The sequence below is a fragment of the Watersipora subatra genome, chromosome 2 (assembly GCF_963576615.1).
Source record: "Watersipora subatra chromosome 2, tzWatSuba1.1, whole genome shotgun sequence".
NCBI lineage: Eukaryota > Metazoa > Bryozoa > Gymnolaemata > Cheilostomatida > Watersiporidae > Watersipora > Watersipora subatra.
This window is the reverse complement of record NC_088709.1, coordinates 40,596,326-40,615,871: the sequence shown is the minus strand read 5'-3', so window position 1 is coordinate 40,615,871 and position 19,546 is coordinate 40,596,326. Positions and strand designations below refer to the sequence as shown.

The following is a 19,546-nucleotide window of genomic DNA, read 5'->3' as shown; positions in this document are numbered from 1 at the left end:
TCTATTGGGCAGTTCCAAATTCATAAACAATAAATAGATGCACGTGGAAACGTGCGTAATTTGTGCATTTTATGTAATTTGCGCAAGCGCTGCTGGTTTCTAGAAACGAAGCCTCTGATCCATCGGCTTTGCTAGCTATAAATGTTAGAATACAAAATATAAACACCATCTCGTGGAATGCACGCCGTTGATAAAACTCAACAAGGTTCGAGCGACTGACAAAGAAGGCATTCGTATGCTTGAAAACCAACAATCCTGCTCCATGAAGCTGTGAACTCGCCAAAAAGTTTTTTTTATTATCAGAATAAGATTATGAAACAAAATGTTAGAATTGGAAGTTACTCTCTCAAGTTTACTTAACAATAAGTTGGAGCTCAGCTTGGGTAATATTTTTATTTTTCTGGTGTTTTTATCGACCAATGTAGAGAATCTATTTGTTGCTAACTCAATGTGCTATTTTATCGATGCATTAGTCAATTATTTTTAAGTATTTAAAGCAGAGGTGGTTTTTAAATTAACGACCTTCAACTTATGACGCTTTTTATTTCCATAAAGTAATGCTTGAGAGAATAGAACTTCAATATGGGACGAGACTGTAGGCTTTTGCTTAAGGAGAGAATGATAAGTCTGAAATTTTTTGATATTTCAACTGAGCTATATTTGTGACTTGGAAAATTGGATTTCGATGAATCGTTGTTAATACAACTTTTGTCATGTACCCTGCACCTTGTGATGCACCCATATAATCCTGCCTTTATGTTAATGGTGTACATTAGTTCATGTGTTTTAGGGTGTCCATTTTGCCATTCTGTGTCTGTACTACAGCAATATGACAAAGAGATTACGCAAATTGAAGTCTGGTATAGTGATGAGGTGAGGTTATATGACCCTTTCATTTCAATTTAGTTGAGCTTTTGGTACATATTTGGTCACACCTTGCTTCTTTAGTCACTGGGCCATAGTTTCTATTTTGTTTGTCACTTATAATTATATGATAAATTCATATATAACCTGCAGCTATGATATTGGTAGATATAACTGCCAATTCCTAATCATTAAAAGATTGCCGCATACGGATCGGTGTCAATTGAAGCCCTTAAATTCATATAGCCATTGTTTGTTTGTTATAGAATCCGCTAGGAAATGATTTGGTGCTGAATCTGTCAAACGATGGAATCAAGCTAATATTTGACCCCTACAGTCAAAGAGTCAAGGTATAGTTATTCATAGTTTCTATTCTTTTACTCTTAGTGCATTAGCTATATTTTTCCAGCTCTGTTTGAGCTGATCTAACACAGACATTTTTCAGCTCTTCTTGGCACTCCAGGGCACTACTCACTATGCAACTTAATTCACTAATTGCTAGAGCAGAAAGCAAAAACTTTTCGGCTATGCATTATCTAGCCACTTGGTCTAGCTGCACAGGCCAACTTTATTTTTTACTATTCTAATGAAAGGAAAAGTGGATTTTTCAATTTCATTTTAAAGTATGGCTGACTAACTTTTAAACTTTCAACTCTGACTTCAACCTTGCGTAGTCCAGATTGATGTAGTACCTGGTTGTATTAATTTGTGTAACACAAATATTAATTGAACATCTGTGATTGAATATCTTTATACGATGGGACTACCTGCATACTTCCAACACCACCAGAAATAGACATGTACCAATAGGTTTGATCAAATCCCAGACCTCTGTAATGTTTACAACCGGAGTTACCTTAAATCCACATGTTCTACTTATCAATAGGGGCCTAGTTTATGACCAATCAGGAGCAGGGTACCTATTGCTAAGTTTAAAAACAGAAATTTTAGTTAGAGATCTGTTGCTAATCATGCATTTTCTAAAATTATCAATTTTCTGCATTATTTGAATTTTTGCATTATCAATTTGAAGATAGTTCTATTGTTTGGGTAAAGGATCTAACTTCTCCAAGTTTTAAAAGTGCTGATTATACTGAAACGCGTTGTTACTAAATATAATTCCGTGACATGTTTACTCAGCGTGATGCTGTAGAGAAGACCTCATGCACCTTTTATTTGAATGAATTCAGCTACTAGGTACAGACTTTGTGTCTGAGTCGCTTGAATTATAATTGGAGATATTGTTAATCCTTGCCCTTTGGATCACTTGGCAAGAGTAATAGCGAATTTTACTGTTCTCTACTGATATGTACCCTCAACTCTATAATGAAGTACTTTATAATAAAAACTTGGTTTTATCTTACATTCACTGTAAACATATCACTGCAGTTGTTCTGATTCAAGTGCAATAAGGATTTGGATGCTATAAAAAGCATCTAGCAGTAAAACAAAGCCTACTAAAGCATATAAATGTTTGTCTCAAAATGTTTCCATTAATCAAAAAGCCATAAGATTCCCTGCATAAATGGAACAATTCTTTCTACGAGTTTCACAAATACCTAAGCCTGAGTTGTTCTCATCAACATATTTGCTTCCATAAAATTGCTTTCAGTATGTAGATTGTGGTTTACTCTATTCTTTTTCAGTTACCTATTAAGATCAAACAAAGGTCGCTTTTATCTATTGGTGACATCTTTTTCTTGCAACTGCCGATGGTCTAACAGTAGTATCACTTTTTTCTGCTGTTAGGTGGTTGGTAGAAACGGTCACATCATGCTCTCGTTTGCTACCCCATCCTGGCCATGTAATATTTTAAAACATCTGATAATTGTAGCAATAGTATGCTGGCTCTCTCCACAGCTACTCATAGGCGCAAAATCTGATCAAGTTGCAAAATATATGTCTTATTCCTTTTGTAGATGATAGAAGTTTATGAAATGGACAAAGTTTCACTGCGATATCAGTAAGTCAAACATTAACATATGCAATTTTGATATTTAAAGTAATCTATGATAAATTTAATGCATAACTTGCTTACACAAACTGCTACCCTACTTACGTACATTCGTGTTGCACACGATGGTAGATACAAATGGTGTTGTGTGTACCTTACTGTTGGTACTGTACACACAACTGTATTTGGTACGCATTGTACTGTACCATACTGTTGAGCAACCTGTTGCTCAGCAGGTTGCGTTTTGATTATTGTTTTTGCATGGAACAGTTTTATCTTCTGGCTGTTCAATATCTTCCAAAGTGTCTGCTGACATCAACTCTTTTTTTGCACCGCTGAACTAGTCGATATTAGCCTTTAAACAGTTTTTGGCAGAGAAACACTTGTACGCTTTGCTATTTGAAAAACTTCTTCGCAAAACTAATGATAAACTTTTAGCCCATGCGCACTGTACAAGTTATAGTGCGACACAACCTATGGACAAATTTCCTTAACGCACGACTGCCAGAATGTACGTACCAGAACGTATCTTATTCGTAAGTGGGGAAGCATTTGTATAGCAAGTCATGCTATTCAGTCTTTTGTTTTTTGTTTTATTAATATTGTTATGCTGCTTGGTCCGCTGTGATTTTCAATCTGTTTTTTTTCCCATATGTTTCAATCATCAAAGAGAAGATTCAAAAGGAATATGGAACTATACAGAATTGTTAGTGGGTAAATCTAGCTGGGTTGAATCTTTTTAATGAAACTCTCAGTTGTTAAAGAACATAGACAATAGTAGATCATATATAATATTTATTGTGTTAACCTATTTTTCATTGGAAACGAATGTACAGTAATCTTTCCTACCATGCTGGGGTTACCTTGAAGACCCACTCGCGAATAGAAAGTATATTTTTTAAAAGTATGAATCATAATTTTAACACTTCCGAACACTTGAACTCATTTTTAAATTGTCACAATTACTACACATCTAGGTACATGTAAGTACAAGCACATTTCCTTGTGCATGTGGCATACTTGTGTGGGATATTGTGGATACAACTCTGAAATTCCAGGCCCGTATTCCCTGGGGCGGCTGGCCGGCTGAGCCGCCCCAACTTTCCGCAGCTAAGTACAGTCAAACTCGGATAACTCGCCCTTGGATAAAATGTAACATTTCATCTAAAACACAAGGTTAACTCGAACGGATTTGTTTGGTCCGTTCTTACACAATGATAAATTGCTTCAGATAACTCGACCTCAACATCATTTATTCGAAAAGTTATTTGCCCAACGGCTATGGAGACGGTTTTTATCGCTGTAGAACGAACATCACTTTATTCGAAGCCATAGAGACAAACATCATGTTTTAGTAGTTCTTAGGCGTCATTATTATCATCATCAGCGGCAAAATATTCTTGTTAACGACTATTGTAAAGGTTTGCAAAATATCAAGTTTCACCAAACATTCGCTTGGCCATGTCCCATCAAAAGCGTGGAAACCTCCGAATGAACTTAAAATAAAATCGGCTAAATTGATCTTTGTTGAAACTCTAAAAAAAGATGTCTTTTTTTCTGAGCGTTTTAATTGCGATCAAGTTTTGCCTATTTTAATTTAAAAACGTCTTGTCAGTCACATCACCTAAAACAAAACAAATCTCAAAAATAGAAAAATGTTGATACTTTCCGATAAAAATTTTTAAAACTTCACCCGGGAGTCCCGACTGTGGCCCTACATATGAGAAACCTGTTGGGGGCTTACACCACCCCTTCATACCACCAGGTGTTCATAACTAGTCGCTTCACATTAGCCGCCCCAACTTGCAACTAGTGAATACAGGCCTGTGAAATTCCATGAGAAATTAACCAGAACTGAACGGTGGAGCCATGGGGTGGAGCCATGGGGTGGAGCCATGGGGTGGAGCCATGGGGTGGAGCCATGGGGTGGAGCCATGGGGTGGAGCCATGGGGTGGAGCCATGGGGTGGAGCCATGGGGTGGAGCCATGGGGTGGAGCCATGGGGTGGAGCCATGGGGTGGAGCCATGGGGTGGAGCCATGGGGTGGAGCCATGGGGTGGAGCCATGGGGTGGAGCCATGGGGTGGAGCCATGGGGTGGAGCATGACTGAATCAAGGAGGCAAAGTCAACACTAAATATTATTGAACCAATCAGTGTTCAGATAAAAAAATGATGTAATTGATTTGTTAGGTTGTCCAATATCTTCGAATCAGTAAATTATTGTTGTTTGCAGAAAAATGTGACGCATTTCCGCTCTCATATTTGATAAATGTTAAAATGGTCTTACGCTTGCCGATTGACTAACGCATGAACACACATTTGTGAGGATTTAGATCTGACTCACTTGAAGGTCCTGCAGATGTGAGCCAAGATAATATCAGAAGTTAATTTGAACATTTACAGCTGGTTTGCTAGAAGCCTATAAATGTGAATGCATTTTTCATTTTAGAATGGGCATTGTCTTATCATCTATTCATACTGCCTCACATCTATGTTTGCAGTTTGTTTGTAGAAATATTTCATCTCATTTGCAGTGGGAAGCTTTTCAATTCCCCGTCAGTCTCTCCGACCATTCAACAAATCAGTCAGTCATTTGGTGCAACGATTCCATGCACCCCAGTTCTTGACGAGAACAGACAGATGTATGTTATGAATTTCAGGGGTCTAGCCTTCTATTTTGCTTCAGGTAAGGCTACCCCCATCTTAAATCATATAATTTCAGTCTCAGGCCATTTTCTATGACCTAAGATCACGTTATGCTACTTTGAACCACTTTATACTATCTCATGTTACTCAATACTATCTCATGTTACTCCATACTATTTCATGTTATTTCATACTATCTCATGTTACTCCATACTATTTCATGTTATTTCATACTATCTCATGTTACTCCATACTATCTCATGTTACTCCATACTATCTCATGTTACTCCATACTATCTCATGTTACTCCATACTATCTCATGTTACTTCATACTATCTCATGTTACTCCATACTATCTCATGTTACTTCATACTATCTCATGTTACTTCATACTATCTCATGTTACTCCATACTATCTCATGTTACTCCATACTATCTCATGTTACTCCATACTATCTCATGTTACTCCATACTATCTCATATTACTTCACACTATCTCATGTTACTTTATGCTCACATTCTGATGTAGCATCACGTCTCCTGTTCCTCAATCTATTAGTGGACAACTCCTATATTTTTTAGTAATTCTGATTGACAGCATCATCATTCTTTTTTTTGTAAAAGGCTTCAAAAACTTCAGTATTTTTTATAATTTATACTTTATAAAAATTATATTTATAAAATTTTTATTTTTTTATAATTTATCAGCCACTAACACTAAATAAGATGCTGTTGTCTGTCATTTCATTCACAAATACATATTAGCTTTTTGTTATTGCACATAAAAATTAACAAAGTGAAAATTGTCTTTCAATTTTCTTTTTTTTTCAAAAAATATATCAATGACTTTGAACATCGGGTGTTTTCAATTATTTGCAGTGAAAGTAGAAAATCATCCAATTGCAGTCTGTTTAATAAACACCAAAACCTTTGTTAATTTTGTTGTTTAACTCGTTTGTTGACTTATATTCACATTTCAAATCAACAGTAATAACATTGTTTACAAATCAGTTTTTACATTTTGTACACTTCACAAGAGGCCAACACACATGTAGTGTATTATTATTTTACGCGGCCAGTCGTATTCTACAGCTACTGAAATATTGGGCATTACAGAAAATGCAACGGCGAATGTTGGCTGGGATGAGGACACAGGACCTTCATATTGGGACATGAAAGTTATTAAGATGCAAATATATAGAGGTAGCAGTGCCAAGACAGCTCAGTAAGTCACAGGCTAGCTGCATATTTTATGTATGTCTTCAGCTCAAGACTCTAGGAAATGAGTCTAGTCTTTTTCAACTAATAAGACATTAACTTCGCTGAACGATGAAGTCTCTATTTCATTTTACACGCATTCCAACTTCTATATGTCAAGTTAATCTGTGCCAATATTTGCCTAGTATGTCACAACCGTCATATTTTGAAGTAAGTGATCCAAGAATACATAGTATTTTTTTATTCGTTCTAGAACCTAAGAAAGTAGGAATAATTGGTTTATATCCAGCATTAAAACAAATGCGCTATATATAGTTATGTACAAACTAAACATAAAAAACTAGATTATAAGTGAAAATGAACAGGGTAATCGATAAGAAGTCAGTTGTTACTTTAATGGCACATGGATGGTTACATGCGCAGCATGTAACCATCCATGTGTTATGACACATCTCAGTGTCTATCATCGTTCATCTGTCCAGTTATAACGATAGAGTTGTAGGAATGGTAAATGTGCTTTCTACCGATTTTGAACTCGACACCTCCTTTTCTAGAGACTGTGAGCTTACCTATTAGACTACATATCCAGTTGGCCCCAATTGAGCTTGGTAATTAATACCGTACAGGATGAAAATATCCGATGGATATAAAAATTCGCGATTTCGCGAGCAGTCAACTCCGCGAATTATTAAATTCCGTGAATAATTAGTTCTATTTCTTATCACAAGGGAGAATAACTACTGCATCAAATTGAAAACTAGTCGCTAGGCTAGTTTTTAATATAACTACTAAACGTAGGTGAGTTCCAAAACATTTTTAAAATCATTGCCTAGGCTTTGAGCTAACACCATTGCCAATGCATCACATTTATTTACAAAATTATTCAAGGTTGTCACAAGATAGGCAGAATGGCGTCATAGCGAAAATAGTCACTAGGCAGAAGTACTAAACGTAGCCGAGTTCCAAAACTTTAAAATCATTGCCGGGGTTCCGAGTTTTATTGCCATTGCAACAAACTTTACAAAATTATTCAAGGTTTTTACAAGTAGTTCGGCATGGCTTCATCATCGCAAAAAGCTCTCCTAGTCTTTATACATTGAAATCAACTTCATCAATCTCGAATACCGAAGTTGAGGACAATCATGATTCTGATCTGGACATTATGGTATGTATTTGATGTGCTGTGCAGATACGTTTTTCCATTATTAACTGCATTAGTTAATTCTTTTGTTTAAAAACTGATCGCTTTCATTAAATACTTCAGCTATTGTTTTTGTACTTTCTTGACACTTGTTAAGATTTCTTTCTTTTTTGTGTTTACTGCAGATTGAGAATAAAACAACCTACTCCGATTACGAAAACTAAAGACAAGTAGTAATATTCATCAAGGCAGGAATATTGGCAGAGAAGCAACCAGTCAACCTAGACCCCTTCATTGACAACAACTCCTTGATATCGCTGCAGCAAACATGATTAAATCATATATTTTATTTCATGTATAGATATATTATAATTTATTACAAACTTGAGTGTACAAATAAAATTTTACAAACGTTGAATGGAGTAAATATAAACAGTTTAGTCTATATTGCGGTTGTCTAGAGCAAAAAAATTAAACTGAGACTCTTGATAAGTGAATACTAGCGTGTAATGGCGCTCTCCGACTAGTTATTTTGGTAATAGCAGCTCTACATCGCTGTTACTGTCTTGGGTAGATGTTAAAGACGATTCTCTTGCTACTACATGGCTAGTAAGGAAGTTATCATCAGAACTCTCCTCGTAGCTTACTATTGCAAAGTTCTGCCGGCTGGCCAAAGATTTGTGCTCGTAAAGGCGTTTTTGCTCTTTTTTTAAATCAGATATATTCTCCTCGTAAGTAGCTGCGGTCACTTCTATCTGAATTTCCAGACTTCCCTGAATGATTCGTGATCTTCTAAAAATGACATACACCACCCTTGCAATCATTGTTCTTCCGTGTATGATGAAAAATCTCTCTCTCACACTAAAACAAATAATGAATTGGTAGGGATGGAAAACATGAATATTGCGTTTTACCGAAGAACCAAAGTAAGATTCAACTAATTAAGTAAATGTGAAAAACTCATTACTTACCACAAATTGTTGGTTCATCAAAGGCCTCCAAATCTGTGAATATTCGTGAAAACTTCTGAACGCAACAAAGAATTTATAGCTTAGTACGATCCACCCGTAGTTGTAAGCTAAATAGAAAACGGAACGCGCAATGCGCGCAGCCGCGCATGCGTAAGGTTAACTCTATTGCTAGACGTAATAGAGTTAACTTTTCCTAGAGAGAGGCAGTTTTCAGCCGCGAATAAATTCATCCGCGAATATGCATGAAAAGACAATTTTCGCGAAATATAACTCCGCGAATAAATTCATCCTGTACGGTATGATATCGAATATATTCATTACGATTGAAATACACGTAACGACGTTGCGTCCCACACAATGATTACCAGCTGGCCTCACTATATGAATGACCAGCATTGTACGAGTAGTAAAAACAGCCTATAGACAGATGCAAGTAACATAATGTTAAGGTAATGTAGTAGGCAATGTAAGGCAGGTAATGTAATGTCTATAAGCTGTGTTTTTATTACCCACGCAACTCAGGGTATTCATTTAGTATATCGTAAAGTTTGTGGATAGAAGGGGTCGTAAGACGAGTGTATTATTATATGGTTCCCGATAGTTTGTACTGTGATTCCTAGTTGCAGTCTTTTACACAAGTCGAGGCCATTATTTAACATAATAAATGTGTCTGTGCTTACGGTTTTCATTGTTTCCTGCATTCACAGCGGGACTCTAGGTTGGTCAGCAATGATTTTACAATGTTTTATGTGTTTTCATATCTATCAACTTGGTAAAAGCGTATTTGGCTTAAGTTTGTATCAGGCTATGACAGAGATTCCATAGATGTCTACATATGGTATAGCATGTCAGAAAGATAAAAATCTGTGAGATTATCAAAATTAAACATTTATTTGAAGTTTTAAAGGCCCTGTTTTGTGAGAACTTTTAATTAATGCTTTCATGTTATTGCTATTGTATATTTTTTATTATTTATTTCTTTTATGAGAATCCAAACGTTTTTTTTTTCAAATCACAACACTAATAGTTTTTACATTTTAGTGTTTGTTCGTTAAGGTGTTGCCTTTGTAAGTTTTCTTACACTTTAATTTAATTCCCAAGTTGCTTCAAATACAAGACTTGTTAAGACAAGTTGCTTCAAATACAAGACTTGTTAAGACAAGTTGCTTCAAATACAAGACTTGTTAAGACAAGTTGCTTCAAATACAAGACTTGTTAAGACAAGTTGCTTCAAATACAAGACTTGTTAAGACAAGTTGCTTCAAATATTGGCTCTTTCCCGTTGATGTTTTTATAGAGAAGACTGAATTTTTCTACTAAAATAACTAATAAAAAGCAAAACTTTATACAAGAGGCGTGTGTTGAACACTTCAGTGCACTTTAGCTTTTAAATCTTACTATTTGCTAGCAATACTGTAAATGGGTTTGTGAAAAATGTAGATTTATTAGCATAAGATGAGGATTATTAACAAAACTTGGCTGATGAGAGAGTAGGAAGGATGCATATTGCCAAACAATTTATAACACAGTTAAGACTGTTTGCTGTTATACTGTTTCTAAGAAAGTAAGTTAGTGCTACCATATAGTTGTGGTTCTCTTGTTCTGGGATATGAGTGAGTGCTCAAGGCTATATTAGACGTATAGAAGACAACATTCAATATTCTTAACAATAAAATTATTATTAAAGCCGAAGAAAGACATCCTGGCATTCATAGTTTTAATAGTAGAGAAAAAGATGAACAGCTGAGTGCAAGAATATCATACCAGGAGCCATTTTCAACTTGCACTTGTCGTCATACAGAACAGCGGTCTTTGTTGTCATGGAGGAAATATAATCATTAGCGTGATTATATCTCCTCCATGGTGTCACCAAAGTCAGCATGATAACCGCATGTGATGCTTGTAGAAACCCTTTATCTATTACTAAACATGCCAGCATCTTAGCTGACACATTTCTGCTAACAACTAATAGTGAAATGTCCTTCATGTTTCAAACTATATCTGGATTATACCTAATAACAGGCTGACCAACCAGTTCGTCTCAGTGTTCATTTTGGCCCTTCTATGAATCATGATCATCTATTAGTGTTCTCATTGATTATGTTATAGTTTAATTCAGCAATACGGGTTATCTACAGTATGTTTAGTGGATTGTACTTGTAAATATTTCATGCATGACAATATTACTCCGTGTAACCTGGTAACTGAATAGTATCACCCAGTGTTTTGTATAGTTCTGGACCTAAACCAGCATTCACTCTAAGTTTAGCAAACTGATAAAATTGCACTGTGATCTTTAGAAAGTTGTTTGCTCCTTTTTCAATACTGCGGAATAAAAAAGTTTTTTTAGTTATCAACAGCTGTTGCTCGTGATATAGTCACAACTCATTGAATAAATCATTGTATAACTCATTGAATAACTCATTGAATAACTCATTGAATAACTCATTGGATAACTCATTGGATAACTCATTGGATAACTCATTGAATAACTCATTGGATAACTCATTGGATAACTCGTTGAATAACTCGTTGAATAACTCGTTGGATAACTCATTGGATAACTCATTAAATAACTCATTGAATAACTCATTGAATAGCTCATTGAATAGCTCAACTAAATTCACTACTCATCACAACACATTTCACTATCAGCTAAATAAATCTACTTCTAGCAGTAGTTCTTTAAATATTCAGTGAATATGTCAAAGTTAATAGTTAAAGTTGAGTCGTCCCAACTAACAAGTAGTCAGTAGCATGGGTCACACAGAGCAATTGAACAATTTGTCAGAGAAATGGAGTCTATATGTGTGTTGCATATGTACGTTCTTGTAGCTTCTTTTCTTATTGGTAATTTGAATAATACGATTTGTTTGCAGAAAATAACTACATCTACATCAAATCAGTAATTGTACTAGCTATACTGCACAGTGCTGCTGAGCCAACTGCATGCTGTGACTATATATGTTATGACAAGCTTCTTGCTCCAACAAAGATACATCTTTGTTACGTTTACAATTTGTCTGTAGTCATCACATCTGTTATCTCTTCATAATACTCGCAGGGCTCCAGAGCTGCCCATCAACTTGTACACAGGTGTTGCCTTGCTCGAGAAGGCACAGGTGCAACGATCCAACAACCACTTCACTTCCTTAGATCTCACACTCAAGGTAGCCCCTGCCAGACTAGATGCCTCTGAATACACGATTCTAAGTCGACAGATTGTCTTTGGCTTGTCATGTCAAGTAAGTGTTTTCACTACTAGCAGCTGGCCCCCATATGAAACACTGCACGTGTCGTACAAGGCATGATTGAAAATAAAGCGCTTTATTTTGTCTTTTAACGATTGGACTTGGGCGCAAATGGAGGCTTGATGAGGCTCTGCAGCTGACACTGTTCTAACTAGAATATCACTTTCAGATATTTCCTTTCACTACCAATTAGTTAAGTAGCCTGAGCTCATTAGAAAACTAATGATTTACTGAAGGCCTGGCTCGCACGATGATGTAATGCATCACTGGCGTGTAATAATAATATGTATATGTTGTGGCTACACACACCGACCCTACTCAACAGTGCATCAGTGCTAGATATATAATATCCTTGCTTGGATTTTATAGTGAAGTATCACCAAGGTAGTTGTATTGCAACATGGATCATCAACAATTTGTGATAGCAACAGCATTTGTGCAGTCGTTTGCATTGCCTCATCGTGCTGAAAAAAAGGTTATAACGCTGAAGAAAGGACAATTACAAAGATATTTCAAGTTCATAATATAGATGGAACTAAACGAAAGAGGATTTTAACATAATCACGAGAAAGTTGTCGGAAAGGTTTTATAGGTAACCATTTCAAACTTGCATTAATGAGTTTCGTATAATTATATGTTAGAAATGAGATTATCAAGTCCACATATGAATAGCTGTCTGTGTTATGCCCTTTCCTCTTTTTGGTTTAAAACCAACATTACACACGACTAGCATGTGTTGCAAATGAATACAATTGATATGAGGTCGTAATAATAAGCTATTTCAACCAATCAAAAATGCTTTGGTGCTATGCTCAAAGCAACATGCTCGTTTTGACACGACTCATCAACAAGGCACTGGCCTCATAAAAAGGTGCATTTATTCCATCGTAGTCAGGCCTTCATATCTACATTTATATTACTGCTATAACTCTTATATAATAAAATATAGATTGCAAAACAATCGGCTGATTAAGGTATTAGCCTTTTTAAATAAGTCAATACATGAATAAACTAAACCCTCATTCTACCACTACGATGCAAGCATTAGTTTTTGACCATTTTCATTACGTAATTAGCAGTCCAGTAATACCTTGTCAAATAAGTGCACCAACATATGAAGCAATTTGATAGGTGAGAAAAGTTCAAGCAAATCTTTTGATTAAAATTTTGAGCAAAATTCGATCAAAATTGCTTCGAGATATGAGGCGATTTTGGGATACAAATGAGATGGCATTTTGCATGCTAGGTGGCCAAGTAAGCGAGAGGCCGCTTACGAAAACAGCATTGTTTTGCCTTTCTCGTCAGATCAGTTTGAAATAGTTTTAAAAAGACCAGCTAAATGTGAAGGCGAAGCGAGTCAAAAGAAGAAAAGTAAAAACTGAAAATTAAAACAAAATTAGAAGTAAGTTCTTATTTTAAGCGTGTTTATAGTAAGCTGAGTTTATTTAAGTTAAACATAAAGTTTACTTTGTTACGTAATGTCGCAAGTCTCTCTCACACTGCCGTTCGCTGCTTCCGTCTGTCTTGCAAGTAAGAGCTCCCTACAGTACTGTTTTAACTGTTACATTTTATTGCAGATCACTTTGTGAGCTTAATGTTGTGAATTGAAGCAATTGAAAAAACTTTTTATTGTATTATTATCAAAGGTTGTTTCCGAAGGGCGGGGAATGGATTACTTTATATTTGGTTATTTTATATAGGAAAAAATTGATTTGAGATATGAAAAAATTGACATAAGAACTTGGTTCCGAAATGCATTAAACTCTTATATCAAGGTATGGACTGTAGCTAAATTAGTATGTAAATTCAGAACAGGAAAATATTGTGTTGTTTCGTTGACTCAGAGCTCCGTATAAGAGCACACTTCTCAGGATAAAGGAGTCTGATATTCAGGAGGTTTTGTGTGTGCGCAGGTGTCTTTAACTAGAATGCAGTTAGGGTTGCATAGCCTGTGCACATATGTTCTTTTCATTACATAAATCTTCTGTGCACCTTTTCTCTGTTTCCAGCAGAATATATTTGTTGTTCCGTTTACTCTGCTAGCCAACCAATCAATTTTGCAGTTTAAACTGTCACTTGTGCCTGTTTCTTCTTGCTGTTTCTTCTTGCCTTTTGTATACAGATTTTGCTTTGTTTTGACTTGTACAGATGGTTTGAGTTTCCTTCTTATTTCCCAGTTGTAAAACATCATTGACATTGGATTATTGATAGGCGAGGGTTATCAGCCTAGCACCTGTCCAGGCTCTTCTATCCTAGCTAGCTTAAGCAACCTGACAGCCTCAATTGTCTTTCTGGTTAGTCTGAGAGCAAGCACCTATAATAACAGTTGTCTGCCCATGTCATAGACCATGGTAGCAAAAAACACCAGGGCTTTTGGTAGCAAATCACTACAATAAAGCAGTAAATTTAGTGCCATCGCGTGCATTAGTACAATCTTGGAGTTGTGCACTCTTTTTAAAAAAGTGTACAACTCCAAAACTGTACTATGCACGCGATAGATTTCCTTTTGTGCAGTCTTTTTAAAAAGAGTGCACAACAGAAAAGGAGGAAGTCCTAGTCTTAGTCTATTATTTTTGCCGGCCATTAACCACCAAGTAGCATTTTAGTACAGTGTTTATATACTGCTTAACAGTGGTTTCAAATACTAGTTTGACAATATTGGTCCAGGTAAACTAGTAGTCTAGGTAAATATATTAAGCTATTAAGTGAATTGAATAAAGCAATTTTATAAATTTGTTCAGGTATGCGGCAAATTAGTAGACACTATATATGGAATGCAGTAAGGCAATAGGTTTATATCCTGACATACAGAAGGTAATTACAAAGCATTGCTAACAAGTCCTTTATAATGTGTTGGCGTGTATAGAAGGTATCCAGCAAGGCACTAACAAATGTTATTAGTGCCAATTCAGTTCTGACCTGTTAGTTGGTAAAACGATGATAAAAGATTTATTATTCATATCATAAAGTTAAGCCTTGGGTGTGCTGCTGCTGTTCCAGAATATCGATGGTCACAGGCTAGGCATGTATTTCCATATTCTCTTCACGATGCTTTATGCACACTGGCCATGTTATACACGCTCACACTCCCTGTATGTTGACCATTGAAATAGCGTATTTTTAATACGCAAGGCCATTGTTACTTACCATTTTATGATGTGGGAGATCGTCAGGTGTGCTGATAAACCACAAATACATATGTGTGTAACTATTTGGAAAAGCTAGAAGGTGGTCGATTATCTCATGTTATCTTATACGTTAGAGTGTTTGGTTGGTAATCTGAGTGTCATGAGTTCGAATCTCATACAACGCATTATTTTTCCAACCTCCAACTATGGCTTGGAACATAGGCTTCTTCTCGTCTGCTACTGTTTACTGGTAGAAAAAATGTTGGCTGCTCACAGTATTAGCCAATGAGGCATAAGTGATGCAAAGCACTCGTAACGAACAATCAACCTGCTGGACTTGTGGCCAGGCTATGAAAAGCACATATTAAGTTTAGGGTTTTATCTATCACTTGTAGACGTGAGACAAAATTGCTGAAATTTGTTTTGACTGATCGTTGTCTCTGCTCCAGCTTTGGGGGTCAGATATTAACTCAAAATTTGCCATAGCATTTTAATACCAGTTTATCTTTTGTCATATTATTTATGGTACACATATATTGTAATATAGCTCCAAAATGCATCACTAATGATTCATTTTTGTTACAAAAAAGCATTTCAACTAATTGCAAATCTGCATCATATTCTAACATTCTACTCCAATCATTAATCTGTCTAATTCTTTGCATCTTCTTACTCTGATAATCTGTTTATTTTACGTCAATCCTTACAGGTTTCAAGATTTTTCTTGGTTTATATCCTCGTTTTGTCCATGACAGCTACTCATTTTCAACTCTTTTCAATTTATGTGCTATGAAAAAATTGTCTATGGCCGACCTCAAGCAAAAGATTTCATTCATGTAACAGCTATTTATACCCAAGACTATTTGACAGGAAGTAGCGAGCAGGCTGGGAGCACCGACTCGGATATTTCATAAAAGTGACGATAAGATGAAGATTCATTCTAGTAACCCCCAGCGATGGACGACCACAAGAACTGACTGCATCTATAATTACTTCTCTCTTGGCATGGTATCTGCTTATTACCTCCCTTGTTTCCACTCAGAATTCCAGTCTCTCTCTATTAATGTTTGCTATCAGTCTTTATTTTCATAGATCTAGTACGTGGTATCAATAGGAAATTGTGACTAGTCGCATTATTTTCAATAGAAATGAGGCATTTTATATAGTGCACAATGAACTCCCTAAGGGAAATTTGTCAATGTAGCTTAGATTTTTGGGAAGCCAAGTCATTCCTTATAAAAATGTGATGTTTGTAGGGTGCAGTTGCTATGACCTCCCTAAACATCAACAAATAACAATGCTTAAAATCCAATTCATCATCTTTGAAGACAAATTTCTCGGTTTGTTGTGTTGACTCTTTTGACCAACATCACCTTCGAAAAAAGCTGTATCTCTGGTTAAATTGCTTCGATTTCAATTCCAAAAACAGTTTAGACAAACTTAGAAATTTCTCTATCACAAAGGGGTGAAAACAATTTTTGGGTCCAACCACATTTGTATTGAAAATGATATGACCTGTCACAATTTTGTAAGTTGTAGCTTAGTGTTAGTTTGTCTTCTTGAGGGACACCTTGTCACTCTTCGCTGTTGTATTTTATTGTTGAATGAACTTAGTCTAAGATAGCAGAGCACAGCACTATTTACCAGACAGCAGTTAATGAGGACAGCCCGCTTTATTTTTTTGTGAAAGTAGGAATCTACAACTAAATGTAATCAGCTTATCAGAGTCAATCGAAAAGCCTACCATTCCTCTAAACTAAATTACATAATAGTCAATAAAAATGTTCCTTCATTGTCACTTAATCTTTCGATGGAAGATAAACGGATTAAGGTGTAGGAGATGGGTGGGCAGGTAGACAGCCCTATAGAGATATAGAACTAGTCTAATTTAGACCGAGTAGATCTTAAAAATTATTTATCAATTTTCCTGGCTAGCCTTCGGGCTTTCACTTTTTTCTGACATTTATTTTTTCTCATTTCATTTGCTTCTCGGTAGCTGTCAGATGACTTACAGGATTTTTTACTGAGTAGATCCAAAGATGTTTGCTCTTGTTTGTCTATAATTTATTGTTTTAGTTCTAAGCAAAGTACGTACTACCCCATCATTTGTACGCAACAACTACCACCCACGTTAGTCTCCGATTAAAAGTCTCCGCTATTAAAACTAAAAAAGGATGGTCTGAAACTATTTAGTATTATCTGAAACAAAATTATAAGAAGGATAACTGTATACGTGTGTACATATTCACGAAGACTGATACTTCAAGAAACTTCGGATGTCGCATGTTGAATGTGCTTATCGCGTTACGCTAGAGATAGACATATTTACTGATTTTGCATTTACATGTAAATATTGGCATCACATAAAGTAATGATTAGTTTTTATGCAAGTATGTGTTCAGCCACCCTTTGCTATCATTTGCTCATCCAGCATTATTTTATGGAAATAATTTTGTATTTTCTGAAATATTTTTCATCAATTTTAGAGAATTTTTAAATATGTCTTTTTTCCTTGCATAGACGTGGGTACACTGTCTCTCTTGCTACTAATAACTTAGCAAAACAAATATTATGTTTGTAAAGTTAGGCCTTAACTACATTTCTTAATATTTTTAAAGATTTGCGGTCAGAGTTGATCATCAAAACAACTTTAATTTGGCTCAACGATCATTAATAATTCTTATTTGAGAGTAAAAGAGATTTTTTACATGATTTCAAGCAGAGCTGTTAAATTTAGAATTAAAATTTGCTAGCTTTTTAACTATCTGTTTAACGGCAACATTAAATTTGTGTATTGTTGAGGAGTTATGCTCTCTTCACCCTATGACCTAATCATATACACAGTGATTCCTTTCTACTAAACAGGACCTGATATTTGATGGATACTGTTACAAGTTAAAGAAGCTCGTGCTACACACCAACTACCCAGGCCATTATGACTTTAACATGTAAGCATCTTAGTTTTATCAATAAAGGAAGAGCTGAATTGACATGGTATGAGAGAGTATATATTGACTGTTGCAAAGAGTTAGTAACTTGTTATGGCTGCCGAAACTGATGTCTGGCAGCCATAACAATAAAAAGCACCAGTACTTGTAATTCCATTATTCAAGGTCATTCTAGCTAGTGTTTGTTGGGAACAATTATGTTATTGCTCTTTTCTCATTGCCTAATACTGTTAGCATCAAATTGACTACTTTGGTATGTAAAGTCTCACCAGGTTGGCTGAGCTAGCTGCATTGTCCTAAATTTTGTGGTGGATCAGAGGGCTAAAACATTCCTGAAAGAGTAATTTAATTGAAGCAGTTATTATTATAAATTGTGAGCTTAAAAAATGCATCTTAGGAGACATATCAGTCTGCATAGCTGGACTGTAGCCGCTCAAGCGTCGGCCTAATGAAAATTGTGTTCCAAGGACATTACTGATAATTAAATGGAGTTGTCTACTCCTGTAGTCATTCTCCCAAACTGCGTGGACTTTGTTTGTTACCAATCTTTTAAGTTTGTGTTTGTTATCGTGCAGAGATTCTCATGATAAACTCAGCCTGTGAGCGCAATGGCAGTAGTTTTATACGGAACTAGCCGAATTCCCGTGTTGCACTGGTATTAGATACAGCTTATAGACAGTGGCGGGTGTTGTAGCTGCCTGCCATTGGCCTGGCACGTCGCCAATGACTAACTTGAATGCACTACTATCGCTACTATCCGTATTGCAGGATCTGCGTTTGGGAGTTATAAATTGCATATTAATAATAATAATAACATTTGGTCTTGGCCAACGTGAACCAGTGTTTTGGAATATCTAGTGAAATTAAAGAAAATTTCGGATTCAAGGATGAGAATTTTTTAGCATTGCCTGTGGCTCTTGTCTTTTTACTTTAGATATACGAGGTGCAATTTCACCATCCCTCTGTCAGAGCACATGGAGCTGGAGCACAGAATGGCAAATCCATACCAGTCAGATCAATTGACGGTCACTCCATTCACAAAGGTACGTCTTGTGACCAGTACGTCTTGAGCAGTACGTCTTGTGACAAGCTGTAGTTGCTCACCGCTCGACGGGGGGACAACTACGCAAAAACAATGGCTTGTCAAGACAGGCTACATGTTTCCATGTTATTGTTAGTTCTGTACACACAACTCTGGTGAGAACTCACCCTGAATAGCTATTCCATCCAATTACAGTCTTTTTTCTAAAATCAGAATAGAAAATTAGGTTACTCAGCTCAAGCCTACTTACATAAATTGATAAAGTAAATTCCTTTTTTGAATAAGTAAACCTGTTATGAACCAGACAGTCGGTGGGACCTTCAGCAGCAGTGCCATTTAAAATGGTTAACTGTGTTGCTGTAGCTATGATTATGTAAATATG

The 19,546-nt window shown here is 36.0% G+C and overlaps 1 protein-coding gene across 1 annotated transcript in view; it reads left to right on the top strand.

The window, feature by feature from the left end:
* The first annotated feature begins 204 nt into the window (after window positions 1–204).
* The window catches only part of LOC137387869 (phagosome assembly factor 1-like), a 33,174-nt gene continuing 13,832 nt past the window's right edge, over window positions 205–19,546 (top strand). The window contains exons 1-10 of the mRNA XM_068074385.1: window positions 205–383; window positions 791–873; window positions 1,131–1,214; window positions 2,784–2,827; window positions 5,353–5,504; window positions 6,582–6,690; window positions 11,860–12,040; window positions 16,045–16,182; window positions 18,040–18,122; window positions 19,057–19,165. Coding sequence (XP_067930486.1) covers window positions 323–383; window positions 791–873; window positions 1,131–1,214; window positions 2,784–2,827; window positions 5,353–5,504; window positions 6,582–6,690; window positions 11,860–12,040; window positions 16,045–16,182; window positions 18,040–18,122; window positions 19,057–19,165 — 1,044 coding nt within the window. The 5' untranslated portion in view covers window positions 205–322. The remainder of the gene's footprint in view (window positions 384–790; window positions 874–1,130; window positions 1,215–2,783; window positions 2,828–5,352; window positions 5,505–6,581; window positions 6,691–11,859; window positions 12,041–16,044; window positions 16,183–18,039; window positions 18,123–19,056; window positions 19,166–19,546) is intronic.